The sequence below is a fragment of the Macrobrachium rosenbergii genome, chromosome 42, assembly GCF_040412425.1.
Source record: "Macrobrachium rosenbergii isolate ZJJX-2024 chromosome 42, ASM4041242v1, whole genome shotgun sequence".
In the NCBI taxonomy this organism is placed as follows: Eukaryota; Metazoa; Arthropoda; class Malacostraca; order Decapoda; family Palaemonidae; genus Macrobrachium; species Macrobrachium rosenbergii.
In genome coordinates, this window is record NC_089782.1 from 13,664,083 (window position 1) to 13,691,006 (window position 26,924).

At 43.8% G+C, this 26,924-nt stretch overlaps 1 protein-coding gene across 5 annotated transcripts in view; it reads left to right on the forward strand.

The window, feature by feature from the left end:
- Positions 1–26,924, forward strand: part of Mpi (mannose phosphate isomerase) — a 148,534-nt gene that overhangs the window by 54,965 nt on the left and 66,645 nt on the right. For all 5 annotated transcript variants that reach the window (XM_067085512.1, XM_067085511.1, XM_067085513.1 and 2 more), the window contains one exon: positions 25,316–25,464. In XM_067085512.1, the coding sequence (XP_066941613.1) occupies positions 25,316–25,464 (149 nt within the window). The remainder of the gene's footprint in view (positions 1–25,315; positions 25,465–26,924) is intronic.

The window sequence follows — 26,924 nt, forward strand, 5'->3', positions numbered from 1 at the left end:
ACATAATGCCACATATATTTTCTATTGCTTGAGCAAGACATTTGGAGTAATGTCCATCAATCACTGCAACAGTTAGACAACACAAGCTTATGTAAGAACCCAGAGTAAAATAAGATCAAGAAGCGTCTGTCATTTAGTAGTACTGTTACCATCTTTACTTGGGTAAAAGAAAATGGTATACTAGGTAAAAATTCTGGCAATTATAGGACACTCCCTTAGTTGGTCTTTTCATAAGGATTTTGATCAAGACAGTTCCCAAGTACTGCTCAGCAGATTTGAAGATTGTTGCTGTATGCATTCATGGGACAACTTAAGTGCATCCTCCCTATTTTTTCTTTGATTAAACCTATGCTCAGTAAGATTCACAACTAAGAGTACCTCAAATTGGTCCTGATTGCTCTCCTTTTGTAGTAGCATTAGTGGTTTTTGGATCTTCCTTCTCTCCTGGCATATCCCCTTAGGAGCTTGCCCAGTGCTGGGCGTGGGGGGAAACTGCTATGACAACCACATTTCAGGAAATTCCATCAGAATCTTGACATGATCAGTTTATACACATGGAGATTATTAACCCTCTAACACCGAGCCTCTATTTACAAAAATGTCTCCCGTATGCCGGCGGCGTCCGGGAGTTAGCGCCGAAGCGGAAAAATTTTTTTTTTAAATCACAGCACGCTTAGTTTTTAAGATTAAGAGTTCATTTTTGGCTCATTTTTTTGTCATTGCCTGAAGTTTAGTATGCAACCATCAGAAATGAAAAAAATGTCATTATCATATATAAATATTGAAATATATGACAGCGCAAAAAAAAATTTTCATATATAATTTTATACAAATCGCGCTGTGAGCAAAACGGTTAAAGCTAACAGGTTATTTCGTTTTTCTTTGTATTGTACACTAAATTGCGATGATTTTGGTATATAACAAATTGTAAAACGATCAAAGCAACACAGAGAAAATATTATCACAAAATGATGCATGAATTCGCAACACTCGGACGTAAAAAATTTTTTTTTTTTTCAAAAATTCACCATAAATCGAAATATTGTGCTAGAGACTTCCCGTTTGTTGAAAAATGACGCTAATTGATTGAATATTACTAGATTGTAAGTGTTTTAGCTTACAATTGCAGTTTTCGACCATTTCGGTCGAGTTAAACTTGACCAAAGGTCGAATTTTTCTATTTATCATGATTTATATGAAAATATTTCAAAACTGATAAAAGCTACAACCATGAGTTATTTTCTGTTGTATTCTACATGAAATTGCGCACATTTTCATATATAAAACATTATGTAACGACTAATATAAAATGGTGCAAACATTACGACAACGTGATTTAAAGAATTTCTGAGATGTTCGGCCTAGTTACGTTGCGCTGACGTAAGGAAAATGTTTTTTCAAAAATTCACCATAAATCAAAATATTGTGCTAGAGACTTCTCATGTTGCAAAATGAAGGTAAATGATTGAATATTACTAGAATGTAAGAGTTTTAGCTTACAATTGCGTTTTTTTACCATTTCGGTCGAGTTAAAGTTGACCGAAGGTTGAAATTTTGGCAGTTATTGTGATTTATGTGAAAACATTTCAAAACTGATAAAAGCTACAACCATGAGTTATTTTCTGTTGTATTCTACATGAAATTGCACACATTTTCATATATAAAAGTTTATGTAACGACTAATGTAAAACGATGCAAACATTACAACAACGTGACGAAAGAATTTCTGAGATGTTCGGCCGAGTTACCGCGCACAGACCTGCTTTATTTTTTCAAAGGCATTTTGGGCATCATTAGTCCATACAAAAGTCACATTCTTACATAATAAATTAGTCAGGGGCTCAGCGATATCAGAATTTTTTTTTTTTTTCAGAAATTCACCATAAATCGAAATATTGTGCTAGAGACTTTCAGTTTGTTGCAAAATGAAGGTACGTGATTGAATATTACTAGAATGTAAGAGTTTTAACTTATAATTGCGTTTTTTTACCATTTCGGTTGCGTTAAAGTTGACCGACGGTTGAAATTTTGGCAGTTATCATGATTTATATGAAAATATTTCAAAACCGATAAAAGCTACAACCACGAGTTATTTTCTGTTGTATTCTACATGAAATTGCGCACATTTCCATATATAAAACTTTAACGACTAATATAAAACGGTGCAAACATTACGACAATGTGACGAAAGAATTTCTGGCGCGGACGTAAGGAAAAAGTTTTTAAAAAATTCATTATAAATCGAAATATTGTGCTAGAGACTTCCAATTTGTTGCAAAATGAAGGTAAATGATTGAATATTACTAGAATGTAAGAGTTTTAGCTTACAATTGCGGTTTTTTATGATTTCGGTCGAGTCAAAGTTGACCAAAGGTTGAAATTTTGGCAGTTATCGTGATTTATATGAAAATATTTCCAAACTGATAAAAGCTACTACCATGGGTTGTACTTTGTTGTATTTTAAATGAAATTGCACACATTTTCATATATAAAACAGCTAATATAAAACAGTGCAAAAATTACGACTAAATGACGAAAGAATTTCTGAAATTTTCGGCCGAGTTACCGCGTGGACGTAAGGAAAAATTTTTTTCAAAAATTCACCATACATCGAAATATTGTGCTAGAGACTTCCAATTTGTTGTAAAATGAAGGTAAATGATTGAATATTACTAGAATGTAAGAGTTTTAGCTTACAATTGCGTTTTTCGACCATTTCGGTCGAGTCAGAGTTGAACGAAGGTTGAAATTTTTTGTAGTCGATGTACGGTACGTCCACTCGGCACCTAACAGACAATTTTAGTCGACGTATGATACGTCCAGTCGGCGTTTAAGGGTTAAGCAAGATCTCATGAAGATGTGATTTACATCAGAGGCAGTCAGGGCCATTGTCCGACCAGCAAGTAGAAATGCTTCTGTGATTTTTTCATTGCGAGAGGCATAATCCACTTGAGACCCCTATTCTGATTGTAGTTGTTAGCTTTTAAACGTCGAAGCTGATGTCCATCTCAGTTTTAGAGGGCTATAGGTCTACCTTGACACATGTTTCTGAATAACAAGGTTTAAATATTTCTTCTCTGTCTCCTTGTGAAACCTGAAGAAACAAAAGTGAAGTAACTTAACAGCCCTGTGAAGCTAGCAAGTTGGAAACTCTCTAGTTTTAAGTTGATCAAGTCCCATACAAACCATTGTCTCAAGCCTTTCACTAATCTCACTGTCAACACAGATTTTCTTGTAGCCTTTATTTCCACAAGATATATTGAGGATCTTTATACCTTGTTCAGCAGGACCATTCATACCAAGAACTGGGAATTAATCACTCTTCTTTGTACTTTACCAGATTTTGTAGCCAAGATTCTGTCAGTCCTTCATCCACCAGGTTCAGGCTCTCTCTCAAAAACTATGACCCTTTTTATACTCCATGTCTTTCCTCTCAACCCCTGAATGGCAAAGCTTATCTCTGTCAGAGTAGGGCTATTTGTGTCTGTCTGGCCAAGACTAAATGTTTTTTGGAAGGGCATTGTAGACTTTTCCTACGCACAGGTTAGGTCAATAAACTGGTTCCTAAGAATGTTCTGTCCTTCTGACTCAGAAATGTCTTGTTAAGTGATTCCAAAGATGTATTAAATGAAGAAGTGACACAGGCTAGGGCTCTTCCATCCACAATACTTTTTAAGGGAAACTACATTTCGTAAGAAACATGAGCTTATATACAAGTAATTTACCAAGTACAGTACTGTAATTACATATCTTTGATTCAAACTATCGTGGCAGGCTAAATTTCAAAATTCGCGCTAGCTCTTCAATTGTTTTAGTGTAGGTGCTAGTCCCGCCCACTAACGGGAATACCAGGAACAACTTGGCAGGCAATCTCATTCTGCTTCTGCCAGTCTCGATGTAAACATCGGATCTTTGTAGCAGCTTTTTTCATTTTTCACCAGTTACCTAACCAGATTTTGGTGAAGTATTATTGCTGATTTCGTGTAGCCTTCAAGCTTACAGCTTTCAGGATCAGTATTTTATTGTTTTATATAAGCTACTTACCAAGTAATTACTGTACATAGCTATTAGTTTCTATTAACCGGCAGCTAGAATTTTGAAATTCGTGGTAGCGCTACTTTTGTTTTGGCTAGGCGAGTGACCCCGCCCACTTTCGGGGTAAGAGAGGAACCAACTTAGCAAATGAGCTCAATATGTTTCTGCTGGCTGATGGCTGTAGTGACAGTGATTAGCAGCAGCAGTTTTTTGGAATTTCTCTTCTCTTTTGATCTTGGATCATTGGTGAAGTATTCGCTTTATGGTAGCCTTTTCGGCACAGTTAGTTAGTGTCAGGTTTTCACTGAAGACCAGTATTCCTGATTTGAAAATTATTTGGACTTTTCTTTGACTGGACTTGTTAGCATGTCCGACTCAGGCTCGCAAAGTGTTAGGTATTGCAGTAAAGGCTGCAATACGAGACTGACTAAAGCCTGCCATGACCCTCATGCTCTTTGTACTTCTTGCAGGGGTCAATTATGTTCCCCTGATTTGGCCTGTAATGAATGTGTTTCTTGGGATCCCAAAATGTGGACGACTTTGAATAGTCATTTGACGAAATTAGACAGGGATAAAATGAGGAAAGCAGTGGCTAGAGCTAGTAGTAAGAAGACTTAGGCTAAGCTAGTTGACTGCAGAATCTTTGTCTGATAATTCTGATTCTTTATCCTTTGTTCCTCTTGATCCCACTTCTCAATCTGTACCAATTACTCCACACCCTGGCTCCCTTACTCCCAATCCCGACCTCATTACCAGCCTTGAGTCGAGAATTAACCTTAAGTTTGGTTTATTCGTTGATACGACGGTGAAAATTGGTGCTTCTGTTAAAGTTCTAATGGACAAAGTGAATGTGAAAGGTGATAGTGAAGTGTTAGTGGAGGAGGTGGCTGTCTGTCCCACCGATTCTCCTAGGCCAGGGTCCCTGGCAAATTCCCGTAAACCTGGGAGGAGCCAAACTGGCAGCCCAAAGGAGGTTGGTGGGGTCTGCCCACAGGCAGTCACCCCTTCAGTCGTACCTGTTGCCAATTCCCAGGTTACGACAGAGTGCTGCTGGAAAGGTGTCTCTATGGAAGTGGATCGTCTTTCATCTAGTATTTCCAGCTGTGACTCCAGTCCTAGGCGCCAATGGCAAGGTGAATCTCGTCCCCTGAAGAGACGCGTCCCTGGTGCTTCTCAACCTTCTGCAGTTCCTATTAAGAAGGTTAAAGAAAGTTCTCCAGAATGTCTTCCTTCCTGTAACTTCTGGGACAGTCTGGAACATTTCTTCTAGGATCATCCAGTGTTAGTGGGACAAGTTCAGCCTTCTAAGCGCTCTACTTCTCAGAAGCGCTCTTCTGCAGCGAGAACTTTTTCTTCTTCTAAGCGCCCATCTTTTGCTTCGGAGGAGTTGCCTAGACAGATAGTGATGTCAGAATGCTGTCCAGCACCCAACTCCTGTTCTTGTAGCACCTGTACAATCTGCTTTACCTGAATCTTCGTTGGCAGAGAAGTCGTCTTTGGCGCCAATGTGCCCAGTGGCGCCAGAACTTCCTTCTCCAGTGGAACGTGGTACTCCTTTTGGTTTGGCTCTCTCCGAGTGCCCTTCATCTTTTGTGTGACCATCGTCTCCTGAGCGCCTCTTTGCTGAGCACACTTTGGCTCTGGAGTGGCCGTTGGCTCCCGAGCACCCGTTGGCTCGAGCGCCCATTGGCTCCTGAGCGCCCATTGGTGCCCGTTCCCCTCTTGTAGCAAGATGCTTTGTTGGCGCCCAAGCCTAATTCCGCCTCTTAGCGCCCAATTTTGTCCGTTTCTTGGGCAGTGCCCTTGTCTACTTTTGTTCTACCTTCTCTTGCTCCGGCAGTTGCACCCTCTGTTTTGATTCCTTCAGTTCAGTTGATCCAGCACAAATTGGATAATATCCTGGGCTTAATTCAGAAAGCCCCATCGGCTCCCCAGCCTATTGCAGATCTGTCACCTACTTCTTTGGAGAAGGGGAAAGAAGCGGACCCGGTTACCCCTCCTTCGGCATATGCCTCATTACTCAGATTTTTGCTGGTGACTTTTCCTGATTACCTCTCTCCTGCAGCTCCAGCTTCTCTGGCTTCGAGGTACATGATAGATAATCAGACGACTTCTTCAAGACTTCCTAAAATGGTGCTGTCCTCTTCAGCTAAGAAAGCTCTCCGAGAGGTGGAAAACTGCCTCTTGAGCAAGAGGGAGCAGGGAAGAGCCTCTTTTTGTTGTCCTCCGTCTAGGTTGTCGCAGAGAAGATACCTTTCATATGCAACTGGAGAGGTACCATCCATGGGAGTGCCTACCTCCTCCCAGTGAGACTTCTCTGATTTAGTTGACTCCTCCAGACGGTCAGTGTTCAATTCAGCCAAGATTTTCTTCTCGTCCTCGGAATTGGACCACCTGATCAAGCGCTTATTCAAAATCTTGGAATTTCTAAGCTTTCTCGACTGGGCAGTAGGAGCTCTTGCTCATAAAATGAAGGAGTGCCCTCATATCCCAGAAGACTTTTCTTTGGGTTTTTTGGGAGCCATCTCTTGCCTGGATAAGGGTATTAGAGATGGCTCGTTTGAATTATCCTCGCCTTTTGCCATGGTATTCTATTCCTCAAGAAAAGGGAGCTTTGGTGTTCATACACCACGAAGGGAGTTACTCCTTCCCAGAAGTCTGCGCTCCTCTTCTCGCCTCTGGACAAGAAGCACCTTTTCCCTCAAACAACTGTGCTGCAGATTGTGTCTGATCTGCAGTTGAAGTCTACGCAGGACCTCCTCACACAAGCAACAAGACGACCTAGAGAATCTCTGGTCTTCCCCTCTAGGGCAGTTTCTACTGTTTAACCCCAGCCCTTTTGGGGTAGAGGCAGACAAAGAGGCTTTCCCAGACCTTGCGGAAATGCCCGTTTCACCCCAGAGCAATCAAGAAGTCCTCTAACAAACCACCCGCACGTAAGTGAGGATCTAGTCCTCCGCACACCTGTGGGGGCAAGATTCTTCCAGTTTTGGGAGCGTTGGGAAGCAAGAGGAGTGGAGAGTTGGATTGTTCAAGTACTAAGAGAAGGCTATTCAATCCTATTTCTGAAGAAACCTCCCTTAAGCAACAAGCCTGTTTTATTGACAACCTACTTGTCAGACTCTGAGAAGTTTTCAGCCCTCTCCCAAGAAGTAACAGCGCTCCTCGAAAGAGAAGCAGTCGAACTAGTCAAGGACACCTCCTCTCCAGGATTCTAAAATTGGCTGTTTGCAGTCCCCAAAGCCTCAGGGGCCTGGAGGCCAGTTCTGGATGTAAGTGCCCTGAACTTGTACATGCGGAAAACAGAATTCAAGATGGAGACATCCCAGTCCGTCCTTGCATCCATTCGTCTAGAAGTTTCATGTCCTAATTCATCGAGACTCGAGGAAGTTTTTAAGGTTTGTGTTCCAGCACAAAGTGTACTAGTTCAGAGCCCTTTGCTTTGGTCTGTCGACGGCCCCTCAGGTATTCATGTGTTTTCTAGCCCCATTGGCAAAATGGTTACATCTGATGGGGGTCAGCATTTCGTTGTATCTCAGCAATTGGCTTATTCGCACCCAGTGGAAGGAAGAGTGTGCGTAGGACCTTCACAAGACCCTTCTTCTCACCCAGGATTTGGGTCTCTTGTTAAATTTTTAAAAATCTCAACTGACTCCTTCTCAGGATATAGCTTATTTGGGGATGAGGATAAACTCTCGGAGTTTTCGGGTTTTTCCCTCCCCCCAAAGGATAAACTCCTGCCTTCAGAAGATAAACAAATTTCTCGCCCTTCAGTACGTGTCTCTAGGAAGGCTACACATGAGAAACTTACAGTTCTTTCTGAAAATTAACTGGAACAGAAAGAAACACCCGGATTCTTTCGTTTTTCCGATAACGAAGCGTTTTATTCAGACGCATCAGACCTAGGTTGGGGAGCCCTCCTGGGAGACAAAGAAGCTTCAGGTCTGTGGACTTCAGAACAGATGGAGTGGCACATCAATGTGAAGGAATTGATGGCAATTCACTGGGGATTGCAAGCGTTTGCATCGGAGGCATCCGGGAAGACAGTGTCCATCTACTCGGACAACACCACGGCTCTGTCTTATATCAGAAAACAAGGGGAACTCATTCTTTTTCCCTTTGCCAAGCAGCAAGAACCCTACTCATTTGGGCAGATCAGAATCAAACCCAGATCCTAACCAGATTTATTCATGGAAAATTCAATGTATTAGCAGACGAACTCGGCCGTCAAAAACAAGTTCTCCCCACAGAGTGGACTCTCGACCCTCTTGTTTGCGTAGAGTTGTGGAAGCTGTGGGGAAGGCCGATTCTAGATCTGTTTGCGACCGCAAAGAACCATCGTCTCCCCCTGTATCGTTCGCCAGTGCCAGATCCACAAGCTTGGGCGGTGGGCGTGATGCTTTTAGATTGGTCGAACATGGACCTTTATGCCTTCCCCCATTCTAGATGGTGAGAGAAGTATTAAACAAGTTCCAGAATCATTGGAATATAAAGATGTCATTAGTAGTCCAGTTCTGGCCAGCCTGAGAATGGTTCCTGGACTTGCTGGAACGTCTCACAGATTTTCCGAGGCTATTGCCTCAAAAACCCAGTCTATTCAGGCAACCACATTTCAGAAGGTTCCATCAAGGACTGTCCACTCTGGCTCTAACCGCATTCAAACTGTCTACAGATTGGTTTGAGCGAAAGGATTTTCAAAGGCAGTTGGAGATGCTGTTGCTCATTGTAAACGACATTCCTCGAGCAAAGTTTACCCAGCCAAGTGGACAGTCTTCCATGACTGGTGCAGGAGAAACAACTTCTCGTCTTCTAAGACATCTGTAGCGGAAATAAGTGATTTCCTCCTATATTTGAAGTCTACCAGGAACCTTTCCACCTCAAGCATTACAGGCTCCAAAGCAATGTTGAGCTCTCTTTTTAGACATAGAGGTTTAGATATCTCCTCCAATAAGGATCTTTCTGACCTCATCAAGTCATTTGATACGACCAAACAGAAAGAAGATAAGTTAGTAGCCTGGAATTTAGACGTGGTACTGAAGTGGCTGTTGCAACCACGTTTTGAACCTATGCAATCTCTCTCCTTAAGGGACCTTACTAGGAAGACTCTGTTCCTAGTAGCGTTAGCGACTGCCAAGAGAGTCAGTGAGCTTCACGCTTTTGATAAAAAGATTGGATTCTCTCAAGGTAATGCAATTTGCTCATTTACCTTAGGATTCTTTGCTAAGAATGAGTCCCCTGCCAACCCGTGGCCTAGCTCATTCATTATTAAAAGTTTAATAGATATTCTATGTCCGGAGGAATTAAAGAGAACCCTTTGCCCCGTAAGGGCATTAAGATACTGTTTACTGAAAACGGAAAAGATCCTTGGGCCATCGAGCAGCCCTTGGTGCTCAGTAAAGGATCATTCTTACCCTCTTTCGAAAAATGCCTTGGTGTTCTTCATTAAGGATCTAATTCTAGAGGCGCACCCGCAAATTGACAAGGATACGTTGCCCATAGTGAAAGTTAAAGCACATGAAGTGAGGGCAGTTGCTACGTCCCTGGCTTTTAGGCATAATTTGTCTGTTGCCTCTATTATACAAACAATGTTTTGGAAATGCAAATCAGTGTTTGCAGCTCATTATTCATTATTTGTGTGACATTGAAACTGTCTACGAAAATTGCAGTACCTTGGGTCCTATTTCGATTGCTGGTATGGTGTTGGGAGAAGGAGTGTAGGAAGCTTCCTTCATCCTTCCAATTTTTTCACCTTGATTCATGGTGTTGAGTTTTATGGGAGCCTGGGGGTATGTACTTGGTATTTGGAGTGCTCACCAGTTTTAGTCCACAGTGGTTGGGTAATGGTATGCTGTAATGTTTGGCTATAGGCGATTGTGTTTTTTATTCTCTGGTTGTGTTTTTTGGTACTGTACCCAGGGCAGGGGCAACTTTGTTATTTTCGGACACTCTTTTGCAACAAAGGAATCCCGCTATGTAGCAGGTGACTCCTGGCTACACCGCCACACTGCTATGTGTTGAGATGAGCGCCATCCAGAGTCAGTACTTTCCTGCAGCAGCTCTCAACAGGTAAGGAACCAGCAAGCATTTCAACTAATGCTAGCAATAATTCTATTTCCTTTACTTTACTAATTTTAATGTATTAGAATAGATAACCCATGCATCCCACCTCCTATTATGTGGGATCCAGCTATGTAATTACTTGGTAAGTAGCTTATATAAAAATTACATTTTTGTAATAAAATAAAGTTTTATATATACTTAACAAGTAATTACATGATCAAAGCCCTCCCTCCTCCCCTCACATGGTTGGAAGGCATAAACATATTGAGCTCGTTTGCTAAGCTGGTTCCTCTCTTACCCCGAAAGTGGGCAGGCTCACTCGCCTAGCCAAAACAAAAGTAGCGCTACCGCAAATTTCAAAATTCTAGCTGCCAGTTAATAGACACTAATAGCTGTGTAATTACTTGGTAAGTATATATAAAACTATTTTATTATAAAAATGTCATTTTTGTTATTAAGACCTGATTCAAGTTTATCCTATCATATTTCGCTACAGTAGCGAATTTACAATCAATGATTAACTCGCCTTTACCGAGTAGCATAATAAAAAATTTAATTTGCGTTCGAGTAGCTTAATAAACATGAACATTGCTTCGCTACCATCTTTGCAGAGTAGCGTAATAAAACGTAAACATTGCTTTTGCTACTAACTGATATTTTTGGTAATGAAACACTTATCTGCAAATCTCAAATAATGTTTGTTAGGAGTTGAGATTTGTCTGTTTGATGGTACTCTCATACTTTTAACATTTGTCAGTGAAGAATTAATTAAACATCATCTTATTACACTTTCCTCTGCAGAGAACTGAAAAAGTGTAAGGGCAGGACGTAGTAAGGGGAGAAATTGTGCCTTATTTTGTTTGCACTGGGCTCTTGGAAGAACTGACATTCTTGACAGCCAAGAATCTGCTCTGAGCGCCCACGAATGCTTACCAACTCCCGAGTATTTAACTCTTGAGCTACTACCTCGCCTGGTGCCATCTACCTCCTGGGAGCACCCAGCGCCAACTCCCGATCGCCTGGCATCAGCTCTCCCCGCATCCTTTTTTTCTCTCCTGCTACTAGTCCTCTTATTTTTATTCACTTGCTCCTGTGCCTGGCTTCCTTCCCATGCCATTGCCAGTCTTGTGTCTGGGTTAACAGAAGTTAACCCTGTAATAGTGAAGTGTTGTGCAGTGGAGGAAGTGGCTACTCGTCCCTCGATGCTCCTAGACAAAGGTCACTGTCAGACTCCCATGCACCAGGGAGGAGACATACTAGAAGTCCTAGGGAGGTCAGGGGTTTACACACGGGTAGTTGCCCCCTCATTCAAGCCTGTTGCCAGTCCTAGGTATTGACAGACAGCCACTGGAAAGGCGTCTTACTGGATATGTAGTGAATGGGTAGCTATCCGGCCCCTCGGATCTATTAAACCCAGTCCCTGTCAGACTCCCATGCACCAGGGAGGAGGCATACTGAAGTCCATGGGAGTCCGGAGGGGTTTGCTGCGGGTAGTTTCCCCTCGGTCAAGCCTGTTGTCTGCAGGCGTCAACAGATAACCATTTAGAAGGCGTCCATAAAGATGTGCTTTCATTCTTCTAAGTGATATGGTCTCCAGTGTGGAATAGAAGCACTGATGGTGTGTTTTCTGCTGAATATTGGCCATTGAAGAGGCATTTTTCAGTTGCTAATCGCACTTCTCCATTCTCATGTAAGCAACTCAGGGAGCAGGAGCGTAGACCACAGACTTCTTGTAGCCTCTGGGACAGTCCTCAGTGCTGGTCTCAGCTTCCAGTTATGGAGCGCCAGCATTTGGCACAAGGCTCAACATCTTGATTCACGTAGCTCTGGTAGTATTGTCCGAGCATCCCGGATTTTATGAGCGCCCAGCAATGTCCGAGCACCCACCAGTGTCTGAGTGCCATCTCCTGTCCGTTTGGTGCCAGCTGTCAGGCATCTGGCACCAGCCTATAGGTGACTGGTGCCAATTCATCCTTGGCTCGGCGCCTGTTTCTTTTTAAGAACGTACTCTTCTTCTTTCTTGGGTGCCAGTTCCGACTGAATAGAGATCAAGACAATCCTGACTTTCAAGTGGCCGGCGACTATCCTTGAGCACCGGACGCCAGTTCTCCAGTATCAGACCAGACAGCCAGTTTACAAAGGTTTTTCTCTCTCTTCAGTCTGCTCCAACTTCGTTTCAAGTTCAAGGTGAGCCGACATTGCTTTCCTTTAACGACTTCAGTGTCTTGGAATCCTGTCCTTTGTGGACAGAGGCTGTATGTCCCTATTTTGTGAGCTTACTGAGAAAGCTCCCACCTCTAGCATTTTTGTCTTCCCCCTAAAGTCTCCTAGGAGTTGAGTGTTGGACTTTCATTGATAAGGAGCTAAACAAGTATCTTTTGAATTGCCTTTTCCTGGTACTTTGATGGAACGAGACCTCCTTGCTGAAGATCTTGTAAAAGTTTTTAAAGGAAAGTTTATCTTTACTGGCAGCAAAAGCAAAGGGTTAAGGTAGAAATTAAGTGGTGACTGGGAGGCTTCGCCTCATTTTACCTCTTGCCCTGTCTTTTGCGGACAAGGACAGTTGAAATGAATTTTATAGATTTCCCCTTTTCTTTAGAATCTCAAGAGGTACAGCTCTGGTGCCCCTATTCTACTATGAGTCATCTGTTGGCCAAAAGAATACCAAATGCTTTCAGACGGTCCACTAATTGCGTACTCTGAACGTTAGGGGATGAGTCCGCTGGGGACTCTATTTGTCCTCCGAGATGTTAGTCAAGTTAGTCAGACTTCTTTGAGAGTTTTGCGATTCTTCCTCTAGTTTCATCCAGTTCCAAAGTTTCCAACGCAGACAGTAACACCATGACTTTTCAAGTGGTTAAGAGGTTTGCTTCATCTCACAGCCTTCCTGTAGTTCCGCTGTGCTTCCGTGTATCATCCTTGATCTGTTTTCTTTGGAATGGCAATATCTTCTGAGCGTCCCCTTGTTGAAAGGCCTTTCTTGAGCTCCAAGCAGAAGAGTAAGTGCCATACTCTCTCTCGAACCAGTACTTTTTAGTGGCACCCATTCCTGAAAGTCTGGAATCATTTTCTGAACTCTTGGTGCCAACTTCCTAGCACCTGGCGCTGATGACCGAACTTCTGATACCTGATCCATAGCGCTCAGCACTATCCAGCCAGTAATAAGTTTCCAGCTGAACCCCTAGCTCCTGCTCACAAACATATTTTCTGTTTAGAGGATTATGTCTATCTGCAGAAGAATTTGTTGCAACTGGTTTTGGACAAGGCCACTGTTATTCCAGGTCTTATTTGTCTCTTCTGGACATTTCAAGCCTTTTATAAAGCGTGCCAGTTATTATATGCACAGTGTCACATCTCGGTCTTTATGAGGTATCGTCCATGCATGCGTTATTGAGTCCAATAAGTAATAGAGCCTGCACGGATGTCCATGTGTCCACACAACTGTCAAGTGTTACCAGGGTTGGCATTTAGTCCACACAGCTTTCTGTGAGTCTGCACGATGGTCTGCGTGGTTGCTCGGTTGCTTACGAGTCCACAGGATCGTCTGCGGGTTGATATGAACACAGTCTCTCTCAAAGAGAAAAAGAAAGATCTTCCAGTTGGGAATCTAAGCTTCAGCCTGTAAGGCACTTGTCTTTTCTAGAGTCCTCACTCCTCTTACCCTAGGCCAAGTGGGACAGGGAACACAGCTGGGCCCCGTTGTTATTTCCTAAAGCCCCAGTTTTAAGTCGGACCTGCAGTGGTGGCTGTCCGAGCTTAGCCTTTTGGAAGAGAAATTCCTTCTTCCATTGAGACTAGTCTTAGTCTTCTCACATCTTGATTTACATTAGAAGCCCGTATGGGGTTGTGGGAAGTTCCCAGGACATGTCCCCAGGAAAACAAAGCCTTCACGCCTGTGAAAGAGAGCTGAAAGCGATCCACATAGGGCTTCAGTGCTTCTCATCCCTAGTTCACTCCATACTGTGGTAATCCATTTAGACCAGACCACAGTCCTAACATTTATTACTTTAGCAAGGAGACTCTTGCTCACTTTCTCCCCCTAACAGCAGGAGAACTTCTACACTGGACAATCAATCGATTGTTTTAGTCACTCAATTTTTTTCAAGCAAACTAAAGCTCTGGCGGATGAACTGAGCTGTCAGAAGCTTGATCTTTCTTCCAAGTGGACCTTGATTCCCCTGGTCTGTCGGGTTCTGTGGAACCTATGATAAGCTAGGCCCTTCAGGCACCCCTATGCTTTCCTATGCTTTCCTGATATAGTCAAGGAAGTGCTAAGCATTTTTAAGCTCATTGCAACGTTGCAATACCCTTTTTAACCCCGTTCTGAACCATGATATGTCTTCTGAACCTACCATGGTTGGTAAAGCTTCCAAAGCTCCCTCCCCAGTCCATTTTACTCAGTCAACCTCACTTCGAGAGATACCACCAAGGGTGGTGTGCTCTTATCTGGATGGACTGCACACTGTCGGGAATCTTATCAGAACGAAGGGGTTTTTGAAGATGTACTACAGGGACAATTGCTAAATGCAGGCGTCAATCCTCTTGCTCTGTCTGCCAGACTAAGTGAGCGTTTTTTTTTATCCCGTAATTGGCCTCTCAGACTCCTCATTCCTTCTTCCGAGACATCTGTGGCCTCATAGTGGATTTCCTCTTTGAGGAGATGTAGACTCTCTTATATTCCATCAAGGGGTATCAACCCCCATTTCACTCAGTAACAAGGTTTGCTCATTTACCCTTTAACCTTCTAGCCAAGAACAAGGACTTTCCAGTCCTGGTTCTGTTCTTTCTACCTTAAGAATTAAGGGAAGAGAAGGCATTCTTGTCACCAGAGAGCAGTGCTCTAAGCACCTAGGAGTGCCCTTCAGCTCCCGAGCTCTTCCTTGCCTGACTTTTAGCTCGTTTGTCTCCAGCCACACCCTGGTTCCAGCTCATGCTCCAAGTGCCTAGGAGCGTCAGACAGTTCCTGAGTAATACCTCTCCTGGCACCTAGATCGTCTGGCACCAACTTCAGCTTGGCGTCATCTCAGAGCACCCAGTGCCAGCTGCTGGTCGTTTGATGCCAACTCTCCCCTCATCTCTGGTTCTGGGGAGAGTAGTGAGCTCTTTTCCGTTTGGAGCTTTCAGATATTGCCTGAGCAAGATCAGAAGAGCAGAGGACCTTCCATATCCTTAGATTATGGTAAGGACCCTTTTCGCCCTCTGACTAAGAATACTGTATATTTATGAGACCACTCTCAGGTTCAGAAGAGCAGTTTGCCTACTTTTAAGCGGAAGCTAGGCATGTCAGAACAGCTTCTACCTCATCAGCTTTCAGGCACAGGATGCTCCTTACTTCTGTTCTGCAGTTGACCTACTGGATGTGTAATCAATCTTCACTTCTCACAATTTTAATGACAGTTAAAACAGTGATAAAATTTTTGCAATACCTTGCAAAGTATTAGTAACTGGCATGGTATCACGGAAGGAAGCATAGGATTTTCTCTTAATCTCTCCACTTGTAGTGAAGTGTCGATTTTGAGGAGGCGGGGGGGATGGGTACAAGGTGCGCAGAGCACCCACCACTCTCAGTGGATGGGTTGTGGTTTTTCTTCACTGTAGGTGAAGGGGCACCTTTTAAAATTTTGTAAGCCATCGGATTACTCCTTGAGCTGCATAACTTCCACTGATGCTTTGTTAGCAATCGGATTACTCCTTTGTTACAAAGCTCCCACTTAAGTAGAGGCGTTCCTCGGCTTTACCTCCACGCCACTACAGGTTAAGATGAGTACCAACCAGAGGCAGTATTCTCCTGCAGTGGCTGTCTTGACTGGGAAGGAACGACAGGCATGGTCTTCAGTGCTAGCAACTTTTCTATTTCAATTCATTGCATGGCTTAATGCTTTGGAATAGAATTTGTCCATGTATCCCACATCCTGTCAATATGGGATTCAGCTATGTAATTACTTGGTAAGTTACTTATATAAAATTGATATTTTTTAATGAAATAAAGTTTTATATATACTTAACAAGTAATTACAGAATCGGAGCCCACCCTCCTCCTTTCTGATGGACATGGGGCACAAACAGAATGAGATTGTCTGCTAAGTTGTTCTTGGTATTTCTGTTAGTGGGCAGGACTTGTCACCATACACTAAAACAATTGAAGCGCAAGCGCGAATTTTGATATTTAGCTTGCCGCGATAGTTTGAACTGTAGCTATGTACTTACTTGGTAAGTATATATAAAACTTTGTTCTATTATAAAAATGTCATTTCTGGATCGGGGTCCCGTGTCACCCGGTGAAATAATCCATTCAGCACTTATTTCTAGGTAATTCCGTTGCTAGGTACCAGAGAAAAGCTAAATGTAAAGCTGGGGTTACTACCCCCAGAGCGAGCTCCAAGAAATGGAGTCGTGTACGGTAAAGGGTGAGATTGTCACAATCATGGGACCCTGCCCTATAAAGATTCCCAATGTCAAAAGTCCCAACGAGAGAGGTGCCGATACAAACCCATGCACTACTCGTGGACTGTACACAAGTCAACGCTAGTCGCATTCCATTTTAGCACGCGATTTCGTTCGCACGTAATTTCGTTGTGCTCCTTATTTTTGCGCTATTATAGCTTCCTCGCAAGGTTCTTCTTCACCAAACTTGAGTACCAGTGTTTTGTTTTTTAGGTGATTGAGGCTCCTTATTTCCCTTTAGTTTAATAATTAAAGGGATTTATAACGCCCGTCTCGATCTCCTCTCACGGCGTCTCATGACCTCTTTTGGTCTTGGGTCAGCATGTTTGTTTTGTGTAATTTATTTGTAATTTTTCTTGTTTGGGATATTTTCCCAATTTGTGATTCCTAATTTAAGTGGGTTTGATTATTTTTATGTTTGTTCTGTGCCCCTTTGCTACGAGAAGTGAAGTTTGGCGTTTAGGCTACGGGCTTCCCCCTCGGGCCTATTCGCTTCTTATATTTTCTACATCATGCCTTAATTTTGTCCCTCACTTCTCTTAGCTTCTGGGAATCTTATTTTCATTGGTACTGTTACGGTTATTTGCTTTGTTTTTGCAATTTAGTGAATTTTGTGTTCTCTTGCTGGTCAAGTGCGGTCTGGCTGTTTAGGCTACGTGGTTCCCCCTCGCCCCTATTCGCTTATTATCATGGCTTTATTATGCCTTATTTTAGACTCACTTCTCTAAGCTTATGGAAACATGATTTTCATTGGTACATTTAAGATTATTCTCTTTACGTTTGACCTTGTGCTCGGATGCTTTTGAATTTTGTTGATTATTTTGGGTACTTTTATATAACTGGAGGTCGGCCATTTCCCTTCACGTTCATGTCGTGTTGGGCCTGGCTATCCTCCTACATGTACCTTATAGTAATTTTCTGTTATATTATCCCTTTATGTTTGGGTTGGTTAGTTAGCTTTTATCCCTCTCCTAGGCTTCCTTCCTTTGCATCGCCTCAGTTAGGTTAGCCTAGGGGTTAGGCTATAGCATTTTTCCCTTCGGGGAAAAAAGGTTAAGGGGGGGCGATCTCGATCTGTACGTATGAGTTTCATGTCTGGTGCTTCCCTTTGTTTGGTTTTGGCTTGGGTATATAGCCTACGTCCACCCTCTCCCTGTTTCGGCTTTTCACTTAGGCTAATGTTCCTGATAGGTTAAGCTGGAATAGCGAGGGTTTACCTGCTTAGCCTATCCTAGTTCAATCCTTCTTTGGGTTGCTTACCAACTATAATTTATTGTATCGAGAAACCCCTTCTTCCCCATTTTGCCCAATCCCTTTGCTCTCTCTCCCCTTGGTTCGTTTTCAAGGTTTGTTAACTTACCAAGGCTTGAGAGCACTTTATCCTTATTTTGGTGCTGTAGCCTACATCCCCTCCCTCTGCATTGATTGGTTTGTCCCTCGGTATTGAGTGTCTGACCTTATCGGTTGGCACCCCACCTAGGGCCTAGAGGTGACCGGGAGTGCTCTCCCCACTCCTGTTCACACTCCATTTACCTTTCTTTGCTCTCCTGGCCATAGAGGTTTTTGCCCTTCCTCCCCTTTTCTCTTGCTCTTGTTGTGCAACACAGCTCACATAGCGAGGGGACGTATGAGGATCTCTGGGCGCCCGGGGAGTGCTGTCCCACCCCTGGTCGCTGCTTTGGGTTACCAACCTCCTGGCCTATCCCTCCCTCCCCTTCCTTTTACGTCGACTGTTTCCCTTCGTGGTGCTTCCTACCAGTCCGCACCTCGCTGTTGGGATCTCATACGAGGCCAGTTAGCGTTTTCCACCTAACTGTCTTCTGTCTTATTTGCTTTCGGCGTTCCCCCTCCATTTTGCTAACTACCTGTTCGGTGTTTCATTATATTGTTGGGCGCTCTCCTTGCTTACCGCTCCGGCGGCTTTAGTGTTTAGCGGTTGGTGTTCATCCCCCCACCGCTATGACTTTGTTCAGGATATCTTCCTCTCTTGGCTCTGAGTGCGCCCACCTCCGGACAGTTCATAACCTTCCCACTATATTTGTATCCGTCACATAATTTTAAACATGGTCGCTCCGGAATGTTTCCGGTGGCTCTGTTTTTGTGTCTATGAGTTTTGAACTGTTAGTCCGGTTTTCTCTCTGGTTTACTCCGGTGGGTTTTCCTGGTCTGACTAGGCTAAAGTCGCTGCTACGGAACTCTGCTCCGGCGTCCGTTCCAGCATGCTCATATCTCATACGCTTACAGCTGGTGTTGTCAAGTGCAGGTATGCTCCGCAATCCTGCAACAAGCCAGCGGCCACGGAGTCTGTAGTTCCCATTCCGGTGTGCGGTCTGTGTTGGGGAATTAATAGTTTGGCACCCGGACGGTTGTGATGTATGCTACGCTCTCTCCGAGCAGGCTACTTGATGAATCCGTAGGTTTCATATACACCTGTCGGTTTTACCTCCGCCAAACTCCGCCTCATATGGCTTATTTATAGTCGCTCCTTCGGTGTTTGGGCTCTCCGGCAAGATACTTGATGAATCGGTAGGTTTCATATACACCTATCGGTTTTACCTCCGCCAAACTCCGTCTCATATGACTTATTAATAGTTGCTCCTCCGGTGTTTGGGGTCCTAATTTTCCCCCTCCTGGAGGCCGGCCGCAAGTCTCGTAACTCTTCGCTTCAGACCCTCTAGTCCGGGGTCGGCGGCTTCGGGCAAAACGAGGCGGAAAATCCTATGTCCTTCGGTGGACATTTGTAATGTTCCTTTCCCGTAGGTTTCATATACACCTATCGGCGCCCAGATCTCAGCGTCAGTTGCTGAAGAAGTCGCTGCCCCTTTGGCTATTTTCCCGGGGTCCAAGAGATGACCCGGTCCTCTTAAAATAAATTAGCTATTTGCGGAGAGTTTACTGAAGACGTTGCGGCCTTCAGTCTCGTTCTCGAACCTGTGAACATCGTCCCGGAGTAATTAGTAGGTGCGGGAATAAGTGAGACAAACTTTTTCTGCTTAGCTCTCCTCCTTCTTTTGCTTTTTTCCTTTAGGGGATTCGTTAGATCCTCATCCCTTTTGGACGGTTCCTGGTCTACCGTCCCTAAGGTGAAATCAGTCAAAGAAAGACCTTTTTAAAACCCAGAAGACCCGCTCCGGGGCCCCCTCGAGGACGTCACAGATCTCTAGTCCGGTGCTGTCTACGAGTTAGGCCTCGTCTTCTGGAAAGGGGCACGGCCCAAGCAGAGTAAGGCGGTTACCCCCTCCTTCCTTTGTTGCAGACTCTTTTGCGGGTCTCCTTATAAGGACCTCGACATGAGGGTCATTGACAAACTATCAAAGCTATCTGCCTCATGGGTCCGTGCTTTCCCTTTCCCAGGAGCTTAAATCCCAAAGGGATTAATCTCAGGATTCATTAGCAGCGGATCACCTGCAAAATCCTGCTCCGTTCCGGAATCTTACTCCGTTCCAGACACCTCCACCCTTTTCCCCTTCGGTCTGGGGAACCCTTGGCGCCTAACCCTTTATGCTTCCCAGCATGAAGGTACCCTTCTATCGAGGGTGGGGGCACACGGAGGTTGGCGGAACTGCATTTCTTCCCTTCCGGTCTGGTATCCCCTTATCCGGGTTTTGCCAGACTGACAGAAGGGGCATGGAATCTATCTGACAAGATCCCTAAGGAAACCCTCATCTTCCCTAGGGACTGGGCACAATCGTCTCTGTTGAGAATTCTAGAGGAGTGGCTGGCAGAGAATTTCAAGCTCACGCCAGCTAAAAGGGTCTTTACTGTGTTCTCTTTAAGAAACCTGCTTCCTACCCCTTGTGCTCCGAATGTAGCCCCTCTTATCAACAGGCTTGTTTCGGAAGTAAACCACTGACACATCTCCGGGAGACAGATCCCACAGATACGTTCACAGTGAATCTTCTAACCCCGGACTACGCTTCTAATTTATTCAGCGTACAGCTCCCTAAGCTTCCGGAGTCGTTCCCGGAAGCTGAAACAAGGTGTAAGGACAGGCTTGCCAGGTCCTTGAACTCTTTGACTTTAACGGAAGCAATGTCTGTGGTATATAATGGCGGTTCGTTGTTTCGGGTCCTGATAAAATCCCTCTTGTCAGGTTTTCTGCAGGACCTGTTTAATTTCATCACAGTCCAGTTGGACAGCTGAAAACACATCTTTCGGCAGCCACGTTCCGCCATGAGCCAAATAGGCTTATGAACAGTTTCACCTGGGGAATTAATCTTTTCCCCAGGTGGGCGTTGTTGCGGTCTGTCCGGGGCTACTAAAGTTAATCAGAGCCTCCGTTCTCGTTGGGGTCTACCCTAAAAGCGGAAACAGTCTGAACTTGCCAGGCCCTATCCCAAGTCCGGCAAGAAGTTCATGTAGTTCAAGCGCCCCCCTGCTCAGGCAGTGGTGCAGGCTCTTCAGGTTCCTGCCCCTGGACAACCGTCAGCCTCTCACTCCCAGCCTCCACCTCAATGTGTGCTGGTTCAGCCAGCACATCAGCCCCTAGTGGCTCCCCCATATGTCTCCGCCTGGGTTTTCACTGCTTCATACGAAAACCCAAGGAAAGAATTTTCACTAGGCATTCTACCAGAGGCACTGAGCCTCGGGGTTATCACAGGGGCAGGGAAGCATCCTGCTCCTCTCCGAGAAATTGGGAAGGCAAAGGCTCCAGGGGAGGCAGGCAAGCCTCCTCCCAGTGGTATTTCTCAGGTGGCTGGGAGGCTGTACCGTTTTGGGGCCAGTGGAACTTCAGTCCCTGGGCCCAGAGTATAGTTATCAAAGGCCTGGGGTGGAGCTGGACTGTTTGTCCCCTCCCCAATCAGGTTCTGTCAGTTACCAGCCAGGGCTCTGAGGACTTTGTGAAAGGTCTGTTAAGGAAACAGGCAATAAAGAAAGCGAGACACTGATCGCAAGGCAGACTTTTTCAGTCTGCCAAAGAAGTTCCCTTCCGCTGGAGAATAATTCCAGACTTGTCCCGTTTATATTCCTCATTCAATGTGACAAGTCTCGGATGCTTACAGTCTTGTAGGTTCGGATCCTGCTGCACCGTGGAGCTGTAACCACCTCTATAGGCCTTTCCGACGCTTCCTATCACGTCTTAGTTGCAGGAAGGTTCTCTCCCTTCTTGGGATTCAGGTTCGGGGGCAGACGTGCCCCTTCAGGATCATGCCCTCCTCAATGTAGCCCCAGAATCTTCGCCAGTTTGAACGATACCGTAGTTCAACAGCTCCGGTATTAGAAGGTTATGCTAGCCGCATGTCTAGTCGCCTGGCTCATTTGGGCATCCAGCGTCGAGGATTGCCGGAGAGTGCCGGCCATTATAATCGGCTTTCTGGAGTCTCTGGGCTTCCAAGTACACAGGAAGGAATCCCGCCTGATTCCGGAGGGTAGCCTTCAGTGGTTGTGAATCCAGTGGAAGAGGAAAGAGATAGCAAGGGCAACCAGGCATTTCATCAAAACAAGCATACCTCTCCGCTGTGCCCAAGAAAAGGTCTTGGTTTTCTCCAGTTTGCTTCAGTGACGGTTCTCCTTCTGAAGTCAAAGCTGGAGTTTATAAATGGGGTATGGCGGAGTCAGGGACGTGTCTCCCTGATTCCTCCTATTTGAACAAGGCCCTCCGGCCTTGGGCAACAGTCAAGAGCTTATTGAAGTCAGTACCTCTTCAGCTCCTCCGGCCTCAGTATTCCACACCGTCACCTCTCTGAGCGGGTGGGGTGGATATTTTAACTCCATGAAGTACATGGAACTTAGTCGGTCAGCGTTCCGGCAGTTCCATATCAATGCTTTGGGGGGCTGTGGCAGTCTTCCTGCCCTTGGGAAAACTTCTTCCTCCCAGGAGGATTCATTTAAGGCTGGTTCTGAACAATGCAGCAGTAGTGCGCTGGGTGAACAAGGGGGTTTGAACTCGAATGGAATCCGTTCAGGTTATGGTTCAATCTTCTCCATAGCAAACAGACACAAGTGGCATCTGTCTGCCACCCTTCTCGTAGGGGTCCAAAAGGTCGCTGCTTTTTCCCTATCCAGGGCCTCCCCTGGTGTCGGAATGGTCCTTAGACGGAGCGTCATTCAGGTAGTTTTGCGATCTAGTTCCGGACCTAGGAGTAGGTCTGTTTGCAACCCAATTCAGCCACAAGCTATCTTGTTGTGTGGCCCCCCAACCTGGACCCTCTAGCTCTCTCCACGGGCACAGTGTCGTTAGGTTGGAACGGGTGGAAGTTGGTTTATCTGTTCCCCCTGGTGAACCTGTTATTTAAAGCCCTTCACAAGTTCAGAACATTCAAGGGTTGAGTAGGTCTAGTAACTCCCAACGGGCCGGAAGCCAGTTGGTTTCCACTCCTTCTGGGGTTGAAACCTTGGTGCTCCAAATCTGCGACCCAAAACTGCCACGAGTGGTATAAACTCAGCCTGTGTCAGCCTCCTCAAAGTTCTGGTGCCCTAGCTTTGTGGTCTTTGTGAAATTTACAGTTTAGGGGGAAACTGGTATTGGTCCTGTTATTACTGTCTTCCTAGAATCAGACAAGGGATTCTACTCTGCTGCAGTATGATTCTGCAGTTAAGTAACTAGCACTCTTCATATAGTTTCTGAAGCTACAGTAATGACGCAGACCGCATTCGGCCCGAGGAAAGTGTTTTGTGTGGTTTTTGAAGTCAGCCTCACAGGCCCTTAACTTTCAACCCTAAGGCCTATGTTCGTCTGAGACCAGTACTCCGTCCACATTCGGTTTCCTGGTCTTTGAGTAATGTATCGGAGTTAGCTTCGGTAACCAACAATCATCTTGTTCTTACCTTTCCTTGTTGGGGAAGACCCAAAAAATTTTAATCAGCTTAGCTTCTAGTGCTAGTATTCCTGTACTGTCTGCCCTGTCTAGCGGAACCAACCATATTGGTTTCCCCACATCAGGGGTAGTGTTGCGGATTCCTCACCCTAACTTTCTAGCTAAAGTTGAAGGTCCTCATTTTGGGTGGTCACCTTGGAAAGTACTCCCCTTTCACAAGGTCTGTTTCTGTGCCCAGTTTATTCCTTACAGGCTTTTTTTGACAGGACCTCTCAATTTTTGTCAGGCCTCTCTTTATTAAAAAGGGGGTACTGTCATTGTGTCTGCTATTAGGCAGCAAGTTTTGTATTTTCTTAAACAAGCCTATTCAGGTTCAATTCCAAAGCTCATGATATTAGAGCAGTAGCCACTTACATTAATTATATTTTCATTACATGAATTTTGGGGACCTTACCAAATGTTCAGGGTGGAATTCTCCCCTAGTTTTCAAAAGTCACTGTTTGAAATCTTTAGAAGCTCTTAAATTCTCTACGGTGGCGGCAGGGAACGTTGTCCCTCTCTCTGGTTCCCTTCTGATTCTTAGTCACTTTCCCCTTCACTGCCTCAGTTATTTTACAACCAGTTCATTGTCTTTAATAGCATAAGAATGATATTTATTTCTGTGTTATTATTTCACCGGGTGACACGGGACCCGATCCAGAAAAAGGATTTTGACAAAGGAAAATCTATTTCTGGGAGGGGCCCATGTCACCCGGTGACCCACCCTGTTTTTCATTCTCTCCCTCCCATGGTAAACATCATTCTGGTGGGATGGGTGCTAACATGGAATGCGACTAGTGTTGCCTTGTGTACAGTCCATGAGTAGTGCATGGGTTTGTATCGGCACCTCTCTCGTTGGGACTTTTGACATTGGGAATCTTTATAGGGCAGGGTCCCGTGATTGTGACAATCTCACCCTTTTACCATACACGACTCCATTTCTCTTGGAGCTCGCTCTGGGGTAGTAACTCAAGCTTTACATTTAGCTTTTCTCTGGTACCTAGCAACGGAATTACCTAGAAATAAGTGCTGAATGGATTATTTCACCGGGTGACACGGGCCCTCCCAGAAATAGATTTTTCCTTTGTCAAAATCCTTTATTAAGTGTTGTATTGATTGATTGATTATGAAATTTAGGTCTTGAAGAGCAAGCTCCAGAACCCATCAGGATTATTCAGCGCCGTAATGAAGGTGAAATATATAAATTAATGATTGATAATGAATAGGTGAATGATGACATTCTAGTAAAATTCAGTGTTGCATGGCCTTGGAGGTGCCAATCCACCTTCCCTACCCATTATTTAAGAAACACTGCCTTTATGCTTGGTAGTTATGTCAAGTGAAGTTAAGTTTCACTCATGTGCATGTGACTTGAAGTTGGAGGTTAAGAAATGTGTCACTCCATCATATCCATTTCATCATGGCATCCTTTTAAGCCAATACAAGTCTCTCTCTCTCTCTCTGTTCCAGGGCATTTCTTGACCCATATTCCTACTGAAAAGTAAGGAACCATTTCTTCTTCCCAGAGAATCCATATGGTTCCTTCAGATTAATCTTTTAGTTCCAGGAGCTTAGCTCTCATGCGTAAATTACTATTCAAGCTATTTAAAGAATAATAATAGGCTTGCGATAAAACAAGTAGTGTATAATATTTTTAAAATATGAATATTTTCAATAAACAATGATTTCTTTCACCTGAATTACCCTCCTTTCAATCCTCTATTTTGTGGTAGCTGCTTAGACTACACAAGAAGTGAGAAAGTTAGCCATAGGACTTTAGAACTAAGCACATGCACAAGCTTGCCATGAGTGAGAGGTCTTCATCCTCTTATTCTACTGGGATTGAAGTGTCAGGGATTTGTGCATGTGAGCAGTAAGATTTTTAAGAATTTATACAATTTATACATTTTTAATTATTGAATTTTTCAGCTGTGAGAAATTGCTCATTGTTGTTTTTATAATGATATATATCCTTCTAGGTTCAGAAGTAAATCTTGACAAGTACATCTCTGAGCACCCGGAGGTATTAGGTAGCCCTGTTACCAAAATGTTCCAGAACCAGCTTCCTTTCCTTTTCAAAGTTCTAAGTGTTAACCAAGCTCTTTCCATCCAAGCACATCCAAACAAGGTACTATACTGTATTTTATCACTATCTGAATTTTTAGGAAGATTTTTTTTTAAATGTGCTCAAGAGTATTTGTTGTTGGGTAATATTGAAGTACATCTCTTAGGGTATATGGTAGAATTTTGATAATGGAAGTCAGACAGATAAGTGAAGAACAGTGTGGGTTCATACCAGGAATAGGACATGTGAATATTGTTTTTGGTATGAGACAACTGTGTGAGAATTTTGAGAGGAAAGGGAAAAATTTGTGATATGTATAGTGCATGGGTCAAGAACAATTTTGTTATAGAGTTATTGAAGATGTGATGTGGAGAGTGATGAGGTTGTATACTATAAATGTTAGTTGATGAAACTGAAGCTTGTTCAGAAACTGAAGCTTGTTCAGTATTAGAATGCTTTCATGACTATTAAATACTTTTATTGATGGAGCAATGACAGAATTCATATAAGGATTGATGAAGGGGAAATGGGTAGGATAGAAAAAGTTTGGGAATGGAGTTACAGGTGGCTAATGTGTGCAAATGATGCAGTGTTCATTAGTAATATTGAAGAGAAGTTGTAGATACTTATAAAACTTTGTAGTTGAAATTTTTGTAACGTAAAAAAGTTAAGGAAAAAGTTAGCAAGAGTAAATATAGTGAGTGTAAATGGAAGACAAGAAGTTGGAGTGGTAAATTTGAGTTCTGATGGTGAAAGAAAGGAAGTGGTCCATCCACATAGATACTTAGTGAATATAATGGATAATGGTAGGATTATAAGTGGTGAGTGTCGCAAAGTAGGTGAGGAAGGAAAGGAAGCAGAAAGTTCTGCAAAACATTTGGAAGAGAAAATGCCTATGGAAGTAGTTGGAATGTATGAAGAGGCTGTAGAACCACCTCCCATTTATTGAACTGAAGTGTGGATGTTGTTTGTGAAGGCTTGAATAGTGGTTTAAGAAGGGTTGATAAGTGAGGAGGTGGCCAAATGCAAAGCACAGGTGAAAAGATGGATCGGTTTTGTTTTGAGGTGTATGGTCACATGGTGAGAACTGAAGAAAAGAAAGACATACTGTATAGAAGTATGAAGGGAAGGAGATGAGGAAGGCTGAGAAAGTGCTAGCTAAATGTTGTGGAAGAGGTGTTGGAACAGAAGTTCCTTGATATATATCGAGAAATTGGTTTATCACAGAGTTGAGGGGCACAGGTTATGTCAGAAGTAGGCAACACACTGCAGGCAGGAGCAGTATGTGATACATCTTCTCACATCATTTTCAGCACCTTTCCCAGTATTTCATAGTACTGTGTGCTTAAGAAGTCTTATTCCTCTATATGTATTTCTGTATTGTCATCATCCCTTTTCTTTTATATACCATTGCTGTAAGGCATTTTACAATTAATTTTCTGCTCATTTTCATGCCCTATTTCTTCCTTTATCATGTTTTCATATACAGTATTCTAATTTGCTCATGAAGTAACTGGTTATTC